Source organism: Podarcis erhardii, assembly GCF_964252035.2.
Source record: "Podarcis erhardii genome assembly, chromosome: 11".
NCBI classification, from domain to species: Eukaryota; Metazoa; Chordata; class Lepidosauria; order Squamata; family Lacertidae; genus Podarcis; species Podarcis erhardii.
In genome coordinates, this window is record NC_138501.1 from 35,104,513 (window position 1) to 35,120,030 (window position 15,518).

The 15,518-nt window shown below is 41.2% G+C and overlaps 1 protein-coding gene across 2 annotated transcripts in view; it reads right to left on the reverse strand.

Annotated features, from left to right (window-relative positions):
* ZSWIM6 (zinc finger SWIM-type containing 6) overlaps window positions 1–15,518 on the reverse strand; it is a 96,819-nt gene that overhangs the window by 35,021 nt on the left and 46,280 nt on the right. For both annotated transcript variants that reach the window (XM_081880699.1, XM_081880698.1), the window contains exons 3-4: window positions 9,632–9,780; window positions 6,866–7,016 (exon numbers count right to left, since the gene is read on the reverse strand). In XM_081880699.1, the coding sequence (XP_081736825.1) occupies window positions 6,866–7,016; window positions 9,632–9,780 (300 nt within the window). The remainder of the gene's footprint in view (window positions 1–6,865; window positions 7,017–9,631; window positions 9,781–15,518) is intronic.

Sequence of the window (15,518 nt, forward strand, 5' to 3'; positions counted from 1 at the left end):
AAGCTTTTCTTGTTGATACACATGTCCAAGAGGAGGGGGAGAATAAAATGTTTGTTTTGAAATACAATACTTGTGTGATGTTTCCTCACTCTTAAAATAAGAGGAAGGCTAGAAGAGATAATGAAAATCAGAGATCACACACACACATAAATATCTGATCCTGTAATCTAAGTGTTGACAAGTTGTTGGGCTCCATCACTCCACCAAGCATAGATATTCCTCTTACAGATTCTTCTGCTTGACTGCTCTCAACAGATAAAGCATCAGAGATTTAATTTAACAGTTTCAGCTTTATTAAGCTGTCACAAGAGCAGCCCCACTTTGATAACAGTAGCTCCACCAATTATGGCTTGGTTTAGGGTTGACAAGTATAATGATTTATTCGTGGCACATGAGAAGCAATAAGAGATTGTTTTGTATTACAACTTTTTTCAAAAAAAATTTGGACACTTTTTTTCATTTAATTTGTCACTTAGCTTTTGCTAAGAGGACATTTAAATTGCCATTAAAAGGCAAATAGGGCTTTTAGTTTAAAAACGTAACACCCCCCCCCCAATATTTAAATGATCGGTAATAGTGCAGCGTTCAAGTGGGAGCGCTTTTGTCTCTCGGCGGATCTCGATGGCAACTTGTGACATTTGTATTCAGGCCCTGTATTATCCATGTGGCTAAAGGGCTTCCAATTTCATATCACAGCCAGGAGCCTGCAGAAAACACCAATTAACTTGCAGATCCCATTTGCTGACAAAACTCAGCCTCTTCTCTATGTCTAGCATCTGACAGTCCTCAGCATTTAATTCCAAAGCACAGCCCTGCAGCAATGTGATCCATACGCAGGGGTACAAAGTCAAATCTCTCCCAACCCCCCAATAAACAAAATGTTTTTTCATTTGGTCAGCCCCAAAACTACTCGGCCCTAATTTTCTGACAAATGACTATTAGAGTTGTTGCAAATTTCAAGCTCCAGAGATGCAGTGAAAGAGAAAGGTCCCATACTCCACCCACACCCCGGGAAGGGGAGAGATTGACCAGCTAACAGCCAGAAACAGGCACTAGAAAATAAGTAACATGCACACCACCCCTAATTCCCCCACTTTCGGGGAAAGAGTGATTCAGAATAGACCAAGTATAAAAAGAGGGACGCGGCTGGCGCTGTGGGTTAAAAAACTGAGCCTAGGGCTTACCGATCAGAAGGTTGGCGGTTCGAATCCCCGCGACAGGGTGAGCTCCCGTTGCTCAGTCCCTGCTCCTGCCAACCTAGCAGTTCGAAAGCACGTCAAAGTGCTCCGGTGGGAAGGTAAACAGCGTTTCCATGCGCTGCTCTAGTTCACCAGAAGTGGCCTAGTCATGCTGGCCACATGACCCGGAAGCTGTACGCCGGCTGTCTCGGCCAATAAAGCGAGATGAGCGCCACAAACCCCAAGTCGGTCATGACTGGACACAATGGTCAGGGGTCCCTTTACCTTTAAAAAGAGTTATCACTTCTTGATATTTTGGCTTCTTGCCAACTGACAGGTTGGCAATATGAGCTCAGTCTCCTTGCTCCAGTACAGTGGTACCTCGGGTTACATACGCTTCAGGTTACATACGCTTCAGGTTACAGACTCCGCTAACCCAGAAATAGTGCTTCAGGTTAAGAACTTAGCTTCAGGATGAGAACAGAAATCGGGCTCCGGCAGCGCGGCGGCAGCAGGAGGCCTCATTAGCTAAAGTGGTGTTTCAGGTTAAGAACAGTTTCAGGTTAAGAACGGACCTCCGGAACGAATTAAGTACTTAACCCGAGGTACCACTGTATAAGGATAGTTGTATAAACTGCTTTCCAAAACCATGTTCAGTCACAGGGTGGTCTTAAAAATATTTAGTTGGCACAGTGACTACATACACCAGGCAAAATCCTGCAAACAGTAAACTTACTGTTAAAACTCTGAATCAATCCTAGTTGAATCTTAGGTGTGAACAACTACTGTATTTGTAATTACAGATGTGGTCAAATGTTTGCTTTGTAAGGGAGAGCTGACCCATATCACAGTCTATTGTGTAAATGTGTGATGTCAATTCTGGGAAATGTGGATTTCAAAATAATCACCACCACTTCCCCTTGGTTAGTTTTTGCTTGTTTGATGCATCTTTCAAATGTAAATGAACATCTCTTGCAAAACAAGGACACTTTCCCTTATCTTAATGGGCCATCCTGTCAGCTAGACCTTTTTGGCCTTTGAAAGGATCCTAACTGGGGAAGTTCTTTGTAGTCACTATTAGCATACTAAGTGAAGTGTAGTATTCAAAGGAAGTACTGTCTGCTTCCCACCTGAATTTGGGATTCTTGCTGGTGTTGGGTAGATCTCAATTAGCATCTAAAGTTAGCTCAGCCTTCCAGAAAAGTTCTAGAAAGGAAATCCCTCTTTTTAAAAAGCATCCTCATTAAAAGGTAGCTTGCTCCAGATTGGGGGGGGGGGACATTAGCCGAATCTGTGGGATGAGAGGAATTTCTTTCCATCTTTCAGCTGAAGATACACTTCTCAAAGCCAAAGTTAAGACTCTAGGTTTGGCCTGTGAACCATACAGGTATGAGCCTGGTTATAGATGTAAACTTTCCTTTTTGCTGTCTGGAAGACACCAAAGAGCATTGACAATTTTAGCAATCTGTACTTATCACAACGAAAACCTTTGTTTTAAAAAGCTGGAGGGTGATATATGTAGTGGGTTCAGGGAGAAGGGTGGGGAGGCTTTAGAAGTGCCTAGAGTAATCAGATCTTTTCCAAGGAGAAGCCCTCCTCAGGAACTCTTCTGAGGGCAGCTGTCACTTTGAAGCCGGATAGTCTAACATCTAGGAACTGGTGGCAGCTAAATTGAACTGAGGCACAGCCTGGAAGAGCAACTTTTAATGGAACGCACATGTCCTTGTGCAAGAGGGGTTAAGTAAACCTTCTCAGATGAGCCTTTCCACTGCACTGGCTCACAAACAGGATAACTAAAATATAATTGATGCACACTCTCTCTCTCTATATAGATATATATAATCAGCAAAACAAACAAACTTCTGCAAACTTCCTACTGAATTTAAGGAAAGTTTGTGCTAGCTTTTCCAAATCTGATTGGAAAATCACTTGTAGTTTAATGGTGAACTTTGGACACAATGGAGATGTAAAAGATTTGGATTATCATAAAAGATGCAAGAGGAAATTATTAACCAGGGTAAGGGGAGAAGTCCAAGAGATTCCTTGGAATCTTGTTTTTATGTTGTATGTTTGATATATGGCTAAAATTTTAATCTGAAAAACCAAAGTATTATTATTATTATTATTATTAAGCTTTTCCAAATCTGACTTGCTTCCAAACTGGGCTAAAGAAGAATTAGTTGACATTGGATGAATACTTCATTTGCCACCTGCTCATCTCCTTACCTCTGGGTTGCTATTGGCAATGTTTAGTGGGATTTCCAGCTGCGGGTTCACTTCAGCCCTTGAGGTATGTGGGATCAGTGCACTCTGCCACCCTAGTAACTGAAACAGGCTCCCCCCCGCCCGCCCCGCATGCACTTACTACATGGGCTTGAATTGACAATTTCAAATTCAGGGGTAACAGGCAATTTCATGGGAGGACTAGCCCTATACTAAATTATTAAAACTTTGATTAAGTATGCATTACTCAGCTGAGCATCTAGGACTGCTGTGGGAAAACTGTAGCTGGCCAGTGGGCTGGATCCTGACATCTCCCAAGCCCCTGTGGCCACTCTGATAGAAGTCATGGACTGGTTGAATGCAGAGGAATGGTGGGAGGAACCAGCTGGGGAACCTCCAAGGGAAGAAGGCTCAGAGTCCAACACTGTGTTGCTTCAGTTTTTGGAAAATGAGAAACACACCGACCAAACAACCTTTATCGCTTAAGGACAGACACTTCAACTGACCCTGGCACAACCTTTCTTTTCAGATGAGAATGTAAACCACATAATAAGGGAACAACTATATTGAGGGCTGTGTATCTGGACAACTATTTTGAGGATTGCATTTACAGATTTGAGAGATGATTTTGGGCATGATTACATTAAATTAATATACAGATTGTCCAACTGAGTTTTGTCGTACTCATACCCAGGCCTTTACCAGCTTCAGGCAATTTTGCCACATAGGACACAGAAGGAAGGAGAAACATAGCTGGCTATCATCTGCTACTGGACAGAGCTTCAGACCCCAAGTGACCTCATGTAGTTATTAACTAACACTAGAGATAAGATGGAAGTCCACAACACAACTGGAGCAGTACTCCCAGCACAAACTGAAACAGCCCTACTTGGCAGAAGTGGAGCCAGTGCAGAATGGTATGTTCTACTCCTAACCTACACAAGCAGTCCAGAAGGCCACCGTGGTTGATGGCACTGAAAACCATCAAGAGAATCCAACAGGATTCCCTACTATTCTACAAGTGTGGCCTGTTCAGGGCGATCAGAGTAATTTCTATCCTGAAACTAGGTTTGAAATGGATTTAGATTATCAGTTTCATCCAAATATGCCTGCTTATAGCCATATTTACCAAAAATAAGTTTGCGAGAAGACATTTCTTTGATAGATTGCACTGCCGCGGTAGTGAAGGGCTCATATTAACCAACACAGAATCCAATAGCCTCTCCTGCCAAACTTACATTAGGCAGGATGGGCATGGGTCAAATGAGCAAGCAGTAATGTCAACAGCTCCAAACACTTGATCCACATCATGAGGCAACAACAACTGAAATTCATCCAATAAATCTGAAGACATTTCTGCTCTAATTCCTGCTACTAAAGTGGAATGCAAGAAAGAATGATTTGAGTTATTTGATCTACAAAGCACTCTGCAAAACAGTTCCCAGCCCACCACTGAAGGTTCTAAAGCCCCATAAAAACACACATTATACTGGAGCAATGCCTTCACCACTCCGTAGCTGTGCAATCTCCAGCAGACATTTTTGGAACGCGCTCTCAGTGAGGGCAGAGAAAGATCACTGTCATAGCACAAGCCTTCAAACTGGCCCCAATCCATGTTCAGTCAAGACTGGCCATTTATCCAGTACTTACTGATTTTATTTCATAAAATGTATACACCTCTTGATTGTAAAACCAAACAAGCAAACCCTCAAAGCAGTTTGCACATTTGTACTCTAAGAGATGACTCTTTGCCCTCACTTCCCTGTACACATGTGGGCTCCGGAAAGAAGAGCCACTGTGTAAACTCCCCAAGTTTACTATTCAAAGAGCTTCAAAACAACAGTTTGCAGAGTTTGCTGAATTATCTCCTGGGGCTAGCGTAAAACCATCCAGATCAATTTGCCTTTGAAAGTCTACTAACACTGAGGAGGTTACAGGGATATATGCTCTAACCTTAGCAAGGTAAGTAATCTGTTCTAAGTAAAGTCATTAGAGGCTTCCTCATACATGGATTCTCCTATCTTGTCTATTGCAGAACACAACATCCACATGGGGGACACAGCCATGGTTGCTATGAAATCCTGAGCAAGGCTTGCAAAGGCGACCCCAGAGTGACGCTGAAGCCCCCAAAGTCCTCAGTACCACACTTTCAGCTTCAAGTGTGACCATGCAAAATGGATTGCAGAAAGGAGATTGAACCCTTATAGACCACAGCAACCCTCTCCCTCCACTAACTACCCTACAACTGAGAATATCCAGCTGTCAGCTACCGGGTCCAAACTGCTCTCCCTTCTCATCCAGCCAGATCCCTATAACATGCACAGGGTCATTATTAAATATAGTTCGTCCAGAAGAATGCTGATGGAATGCGTCGCAAGGATTCCCTTACTGATTGCTTGTCTACGCAGAAGATAAACTGAAATAGCTGCAGCTTGCAATTCGCACCTCTGGACCTTTCAGTGTTATATTCATTTCATACCGAGCAATGTAAAAATATGGCACCCCTATTCCAAAATACATGACGCACCAAAATAACACTAGGTGTGAATTACAACCGTGGCAGTTATTTTAGTTCCAGTTTCCATTAAGGTAGATTAAGATACTCACAGCATATGGGCCCTTCTTTTTTTAAAAAAAGAAAATAAATACAGGCAGATTCCCAGCTTTGCATTCTTTTGATTTTCAAGCAGACAATCATACTTGTCCTGGGACAAACTTCAGTATGAAGTTCAGCTGCTATTACCAGCTGAAGCCAACAAGTACTACTATACTCTTCATTCCAAAGATCATTTGTGCAAACTCAGCAGCTCTTAAATACACAAGGCCAGAGAGAGTTTGATTAAGGCGCTGAGCAAGTGGTCTAATTTGGAAAATGAACTACCACCACCCAGATCACTTAACGGCGTTTTCATCTTCCTGCCTTCCTACTACCCCTCAAACCTAAGCATGGCACAAAAATGAGCCACATTATATTAAACAGCCCATGTAAACATACCCGCTTGACTAAACTGTGAACTCAGGGACCCGGGTGTACACTATACCATCTGTCAAGCTTAAACAGAGGGCCACACAATTTTCCGCACCAAACGAAAACTGATTACTGAAGCAGTATGTCCTTTCATAGACATTTCAGAATTGAGAGATAGGCAGACCTAAGCACAAAGGTAAACATTTACTATTAATAGCCTGCAAACCTAGCTTTTGTTAATACAATGGATTACTTATTACCTAGGAAGTGTTTACATTCCAGCTCTTACTATTAAACATGTCATGTAGTAGTTATTTTTGGCTGAATGTCCTTGGGTTTAGCAAAAACGCACCGCTTTTGCCCACGAAAACAAAGTGCCCAGGCTGCCATATTTCCCAAAGGTTGGCAGTTATTCCAGGCTCCTTTAACAAGAGCCAATACCTCTTAACACACAGCGTTTCCTTCACTTCACAATCTGCTAGAGAGTTGCTTTTACCTAGTTCATCCCAGAGCTGCCTATACTTGTCTGTCATTGCAGTTCCCTGTTGCCTCCAGAGTGACAGGCGAGGGTCAGCCATGAACTGTTCCGTTATCAATGTCAACATCCGAGCACCGTTCGAATCTCTCATCTTTAACATCTCTCGAACCTAGGATAGAAAATATCAAAGCAACAGAAACAAAATCATAGGTTAGGTGCCCAAAATAAAACATGCTATCCTCTGAAAATGGAAAAAAGAGGGGAGGGAGAAATTGGAAGCAAATCACAAAGAGTAAAATGAAGAACTAATGGAGATAAAGGTCACTGGAAGTATGAGTTTAGTTATGGAACAGCAGATACTGTTGATTTGTAGCAACTGAGAGGAAAAGTTGTAATCCAACTTAGAAGTATGCAATGTACTGGAAAGTAGGCAATTATAAAAGGCAACTTTGAGTGTTGAAAATATAAGGAGCCACTTTCTTATATCTCATACTGAGATAGGGGTAATTGTGTTCTCTTATGGAGTTTTCAATGTGATCATCCTCTAGATTCAAAGTTTTGACTCTCAAATTACACAAAAAGAAGGCCAATGACAGGGAAACGAATTTGTTTTTAACATGATAGCAGCATACCTAACATTACTGGAAATGAACAAAATATGCCAAATGTGGAAGGAATACAATATTCATATACAGTGTTATGAGCCGCCACCATCACATCAAATACAGAATTAATACACATGGAAGGGGAATAGATAGATGGTACTAATAAGCTGCACTGATGAATGTGCAGAATACAAAAAAACTTCTCACATTAAAGTATGAACATTCATGCTTATATTCACATACAAACTAATTTTTCTTTGTGCAATTATGCTACCTAGATAGTAATGCATGAGCAAATGTACACAGAATCATAGAATGAGCAAATGTACATAGAATAATAGAATTGCAGAGTTGGAAGGGATCCCAAGAGTCATCTAATCAAACCCCCTGCAACGAAGGAATCTGAATTGAAGCATCAGTAACAGATAGCCAGCCAACCTCTGCTTAAAAACCTCCAAGGAAAGAGAGTCTACCACCTCTCATGGGAGTCTATTCCACTGTCAAACAGCTCTTCCTGTCAGAAAGTTCTTCCTGATGTTTAGTCAGAATCTCCTTTCTTGTAACTTGAAGCCATTGGTTTGGGTCCTGGCCTCCAGAGAAGAAGAAGAAAAAAAGCTTGCTCCTTCTTACACGTGACAGCCCTTTAGATATTTGAAGATGACGATCATTTCTCCTCTCAGTCTCCTCTTTTCCAGGCTAAACATACATCAACTGCTCCTAGTTTGGACTGCAATATGTATTTTAATATGAAAAAGTACAGGAAATTAATCCTCATAATATTGGGAGGAAATTTGTGCTTTTTCATGCCATCTCAAAGGTACCATGCATTGGAAGTATCATTCTTTGAGACACATAATCAACACATCTTGTCCTCTTACAGCTTAAGTGCATCAGTGTCCCAAGTTTCCTTATGACATACAGTACTAGGGAAAGAACACTCTCGTGTGTTTTGTTTTGTTTTGTTTTGTTTTGTTTTGTTTTGTTTTGTTTTGTTTTGTTTTATACTCCCTACCCTCTCCTCCCACATTTGTCCTTTGGGTTCTGTATATTTTACAATCCATTTCAAATACTGGGTTGAAGGAGAAATAGGTGTCTTTGCAGGCTTCTGTCAGTCTGTTCAGTGTGACTGGTGCCCTGTTTCAGCTGCAAGGCACACACTGATCTGGGACAGGTCTGCTGCCTCCACTCTTGTCTTGACATTACATTATTCTAACACCAGCAACCTGCAGCTTTAACTGCCTCTGCCCCAGTTCCATGCAAAGAATTGAGCTTAATTTCAGGCTCCTACTTGGCTCTTGACTCCTGACTTCAACATCTCAGTCTGGACTGAGTCAACTATGCCAGCCTTTCAAGCAGATGACAAGTGTTCCAATTTTCTACCGTTAGTTTCTACTTGTGCCACATTTCTAAACCTTAGTGCAGAAAAAAATACGATGTTCCTGTATAAACCTGTTAATAAAAGCATGGAACAGCATGCAAATGTCTGTTAAGATGGCCACCAAAGACTCGTCCATGCAGCTGTCGCACTTAGGCCGTTGGCAACACAGTGACCTGGGGGGGAGAACTCCCATCTTCCTTAGCCCAGCTCAAAACCTTCCCATTACCTGGAGAGTGAGAGCTAGCATGGGTTGGCCTGGACTATCGTCTTCAACACCAACTACCTCAAACATCCAGAACAAACAAACAAAAGCCAGTCTCGTAAATGATTCCGCTTTCATACTAAAACTTCTCACTTGAATGTACTAATTCTTCAGTGCAAGCTCAAAACATGTGGAAAGTCATGAGTCAGGCTTCAAAGCTGCAAGCTTCTAAAAAAATATTTGTGGGGTGCACTGCATGTCTTTCTTTGAGTCCTAAAAACACATCACAGCCACATTTTCCTAGCAACAAAGAGCGTTGGATTTATTTTTGAAAGCCCTTGTATTCCCCATTTAGCAGTTGGGGGCTTTACATATACTGACACCAAAACCACTGGTAGCCTGAAAAACAACTGATTTTAAGTCACATTGACTTGCACTCCTCCACAGGAGACCACTTAGTAGTAATACCAAACAGTGTTCCAATAAGCAAACAGGGACATCATTAAGGAAGAAGCAAGCCAATTGAAAGGGCCTACTTGAAAACAGGCGGTGTGTGGATGGAGCATTCATGACAGCCACAAATATTCCTTCCTACCTACCTTTGCAAAAAGCAAATTGAGTTGCTTCCCTGATCCATGGTATCCACCCTGGGAGAGGAAGAGTTTAACCTGTTCCTGGACTTGCTCTTCATCTAGATGCCAGCAGTTTTCATCATCTATGCTAGCACCAGCTGTTGGATCAGGAGCACCTACAATCACAACAGAAAAATTTTACATATATATACACCGAGAGAGAGAGAGAGAGAGAGGAAGAAAGGAGTGGTATTCTTGGTGCATGGGGATCAAGCTGTTCACATTCAAAATATGGTGAAGTTATGAATGATTTCTTATTATAATCTCTGTTGTGGTTGCAGTCATGGGTGCTGAATTCTAGCTACTGCCTCTATACAATCAGGCCACTGTACACAGACATAGTGACTTTTAACACACCAAGTGACTGGAGAGGCGTGTTTAAAAGAAAAAGAAAAAGTAAATCATATAATATTTTATTGAATTTTACAAGAAAAAAAACAAAAAAGAATTTAACAATCCAACATAAAAATCTACAAATATTACAAAGGAAATATTTTCTTGTAAAATTCAATAAAATATTATATACGAAAAAGTAAATCAGCCTGCCTGCATGCAACCTCAGAACACAGAGCCAATGTTTTAAAAAGGTGAACACATGCAACAGCCTGATATAGAACAACTGTACAGGGTCACTGCTTGAGTTACGTGCTTTGCAGGTTCAGCCTCCAGAATCTCCAGAAAGGTCTTTCAAGTCTAAGAAAGGTCTATGCCCAAGATCTTAGAGAGCCAGTGGTATGACTCTGTATAAGATCACCACCTTATATTTGTTATGCTTGATATGGATTAACAGCTGGGATACTGGCAAACACTGAAAAAGCCAAAGAAAACATGCATAGTCTCTTTTCTTAGTTAAAATGGATTTGCAAGTTAAAGGGTCTTTTCACAGCCAGTAATCACCCTCATTAAGCACACACTTGGACAAAGAGCCTTTCATAGTATTGATCAGACATTGGACACACCATTTATATGGATACACCTCTCACCAACATTTTATGTAGCCATATTTATAGTCCCCTTTCCCCCAAGGACCTTCCCCCTTTTCAATCTCAATTTTTTTAGGTCTTTAAAAAACCTTTTGTACTGTTCTTGTTCTTTTCTGGTTTTAAACCTGGATTTATCCTGCTGCTAATTTTATTCTGTTTTTGATTTTACACTTACATTTTATTGCCTTTTTAAAGAACAAATCTATAATACTGTAATCAAAACACTATGTGTTGTTCTTCCCCATGTATCCTCACAACCAACCTACAAGAGGCTGAGAATTGCCCAAGGCCACCCAATGAGTGGTATGGCCAAGTGGGGATTTGAACATGGATCCCTCTGGCCTTAGTCCAAACAACACTCTCTACCTCACAGGCCAAAAGCCACATTCAAGTGTAAGCTACTAGTACCAATTTTTTTAAAAAAACAAAAACCTGGATATTTTAAGCACAGTGTTCCAACCATTTGCACTACATATCTGTCGTAATTTGGCAGACAACTGTGGCACTCGCTTCGAAACTCACTGAAGAGTTTCAAAGGCCAGATGTCACCAGAAACCCTAAGAGGACCAAACACTTGAGACTTCAAGACAGTTCTTGTCCCTCTTCATATATGAAAATGAAACTAGGCTTTCTCCAAACAACGTAGTCAGCACCCATTTCAAACACGGTAACAATTCCTGCTTAAGGCTTTATAGAAAGTTTTCCCAATTAACTGCCTTCAGAATCAAACAAGCGCATCTAAAGGCATAATCAAACTTGTTTAAAAGTTCTCTCCACTTTTGTGGCATTGGAAGGGACGCGGGTTGCGCTGTGGGTTAAACCACAGAGCCTAGGACTTGCTGATCAGAAGGTCAGTGGTTCGAATCCCCACGACGGGGTGAGTTCCCGTTCCTTGGTCCCTGCTCCTGCCAACCTAGCAGTTTGAAAGCAAGTAGATAAATAGGTTCCCGCTCCGGCGGGAAGGTAAATGGCGTTTTTGTGCGCTGCTCTGGTTCACCAGAAGCGGCTTAGTCATGCTGGCCACATAACCTGGAAGCTGTACACTGGCTCCCTGGGCCAATAAAGCAAGATGAGCGACGCAACCCCAGAGTCGGTCACGACTGGACCTAATGGTCAGGGGTCCCTTTACCTTTAATTAACCGCCTTCAGAAACAAACAAGCACATCTAAAGGCATAAACAAACTTGTTTAAAAGTTCTCTCCCCTTTTCTGGCATTTTAAGACATTTTTAATGCATGCCATCAGTATATACTTGATGCAACTTGAAAGTTGTCCAAAAACATTTCTTTAAGGGAAGCCATGGTAACAAGGCACTATAACACCAGAGACTGATACTACTTTGCAAATAGTTGAAAACAAGTAATTGCTCCAGTACAAGTGTGGATAAACAGCAGCAAAATATGTATGCGACAGCAAGCTGTGCTCTTGCACAGTTGTCATAGAATACTTAGAACTATAGGACTATATATGGCAATCAGCATGTTGGCACAATACCAAAGGTATTAAATTGTTGTGCTGGTTTCCTGTACCACCTTCTAAGAGGCTCAGATTGGCACATGTGGCTTCCATACATCTCCCACAGAACACACTCACCTGGCCAGGAACCAAGAACTGCTTAGCTTTGGGCAGGAACCGCATCGTGTATCTTCATAATGTTGTCTGAGATTATGCTGCAGTAACTTGCAAGTGTATGGAACCAGTGTGTGGAAGATAGGCAATATATAAAGATGCCATTGGATTGTTAAGAAATCTTTGTACTGGAAACTGGTTTTTCTAGAAAAAAACATTGTATGTTCACAAGTATGTTGCAAGATGACCTCAGAGGTTCCTCCCAAGTTTATTACTCTATACTGTATTGAAAACGCTAGGCTGAAGGCTCATTCACAAAACTTGTTCTAGGTAAACAAACAAACACTAAGTCTTCAGAGAAATAACACATTTGAAGCGATTTGCACAGTATTATAGCTGGGGGGTTAAGGGGGAAATATGATACAATGTCTACTATTTTACATCAAGGATCCAGCTAGGCTAGCATTCTGAGTCAAACCATGGCCAGCCCAGATGCCTCCAAGAAGCCAGAGATAGCTGAGATGCTGTCAACATCCTTAAAGGTTTCATCTACATACTTCTCTGATTTTCTCAGCTTTGCCATCTTAGCCTCAAAGGAACAAACAAATATTCCCCAAGAGCTAACAGCTCAGTGCACCAAGCACACACCCATGACTTCTGCCCTGGAGACAGTCAGTCATAATATGTGACATATTATGGAAAACACCAATTATTCCTCCACACCCTTGCTGATTTTCTAGCTTCTAGACTCGTGTCTTCAAAATGTCATGTGTGTGTTTTTATAAAGCTGAGAACTGTGTTGAGGAGTTGGTTTTCAAGCTCACTGTGGTGACTTGCCTAAAGCCACCTAGTGAGTTAATGAGATTTAACTTCCTAATTCACAATGCATTTCATGTATTTAATTTCTTTTTTATTAAATTATTTTTAAACCCAACTCTCAATGTACATTGCCTTCACAAGGCAGTGTACAGAAATAATAGATAATCAAAGTGTAGCAATGAATCAAAACCAGTTTTATAAAATTTAATCTTGGGTGCTGTAATACACTGGCTCTAAGATGCCTTCCAGTGAAGTTGTGGTGATTCACCTAGTCAAATTAGGATGCACCATAACATATATATGAGATTCAGCCATTAAAACAACAACAACAACTATTTTTTTCTTTTTCTTTTTTTGCCTACCTTTTGCTAGCTAGTCATTTTTTCACGACCATATTCCACAGTTTCAAAGACTATTTCACCTACTGCAACTTACCTATTAAGTATCTTGAACAACACACATTCTCTCAGGCCAAGGCCATCCGAAATGTCTCATTCTGAACTCAGGTTGGTGCTTGAAACTCCTAAGCACCAGCTCAGGCCTCCACAATCTCATGCCCTCCAGATGTTTTGCACTACAGTTCCATCAGCTCCATTCAAGACAGGTTGGGAAAGGCTGCACTATTTAATTTGAGGCTGAGCGATCCAAAACTGTGGTGGTGTGACTCTGTGGAAATTCCCAGCACCTAGCATTACATGGTTGATACCGGTATCATGAACATGGGCAGCTGGTAACTGCATAACTGAATGGGCATGGTATCCCCTATGGAGTTGTACCTTTCTGATAACTACAGGGCAGGGGAGGGAAAGAATTGGGTAATCAGAGCTGCAAACACCACACAACCTTTTCAGCAAGAAAATAAAGATGTGCTGAGTTTTTCTAGTCAGTATTCTATAAATGTCCCAGGACAAAGTTTATGATAGAACAATTAAGACTGTTGAAAGCATCCTGGTGGCATTCTAAAGATAAATTGTAAGGGGGAAAAACCTAATGAAAAACACGTGACATTTAAGTCTTTCCAGGGCCAGTTTGACCAGTGTTGTTTTTGTTTTTAAAATGCCACAACAAGAGAATTATTTGCCTGATCTACCAATTTGAATGTGGCCAAGCTGTGCTTTAAAATCCAGGTTCACAGGTAGAACTTCATTGTTTCAATCCTTTTCTGCAAAGGAGCTAATGCGCAGAATCGGAACAGCTCTGGTCAGTGTAGCCATCTTATCAGCTGCATGACTGACATTCATGACTGATGTTCAAATAATTCCAACAGCTGCAACCAAACAAGTTCTGTATACCTATTTGGGGACAAAGTTCACTGAGAAAATCTACTGCCACAAGTCAACTATTATGTAGTTTTCAGATGAGGGATGGGTATCACAATCAAGACAGTACAGCTTACCGTATTAAAGGCTGAAACAGACTTTTCCTCATACTTTTTACTTCAGTACTAACTAGTTTTTGTCAAGCTTAGTTATAAAAACTAAAAGAATGACACATATGGAGACGGAAGAGGCCCAACGTATCTAGACACAGCTCTAGAACACATTCAAAACTTGTTTCTTCCATAAAATCTTCAGAACCTCTCTGTAAACACCTCCATAAAGAGAATGAAATCCATCTCAGGAGCATATGGCGGTGGGACACTGCCTTTCTATGGTAGCAGTTCAGTGCTCCATGGGGCAGGCTATTTGTGTGCACCATGTAAACAACTCCATTTTCTACACACCCTTTATAGGACATATTCATATATACAGAATAATTAAAATGGGAGATATTTAAATGAGGGGAATAGGTTGCTGGGTGAGAGGAGTCAGAAAAGCCAACTTCCCCACCTCACAGATGCCTGGAGCAACATAAACATTTTTCAGAATAAATCCCTTGCTTTGGTAAATAACACCCAGTTAGCGTCTACAAAATACGCCTCACTTTTCAATCCCAATATGATTCCTTTCCATATATTGCCACTCCAAATTCCTTTGGCACCACTGCTACTGAACCCCAAAGGATCCTTCCTTCCCACAGATGACAATTCTCCACCATATAAACCCTATTTTAACATAACCCTTAAAAATATGCCAAAACAGCTGTCTCATCCATTCCTGGTACCCTAAACAAGTGTTGTCATTCAACATCCATTGCACACCACCAACCACTCTACACCCTTCCCTCTTGGGTGTAAAAAGCAAGTGATACACAAGGCTCGTGTTCAAATCCCTACGCTGCCTTATGCATCACATACTCCTTGACACATGAGCTGCTAATTTATAGGGAACAATGGGAGATACTGGTGCTGAACAACCCTGTGCTATCCATTGCTGAGTTATATTTTCTTCTATGCATATTAGCTCTAGCTCCAAGTAAAACAGAGTGACGCAAAAGGTCCTGTGATCCCCACATTGAGGGCTCCAGGAGCCTATATTTTGGACAGTCCTGGTACAAAAAAACTTCTAAGGCTGTGTTTACACAGTCATCACTGTGAACTTATTT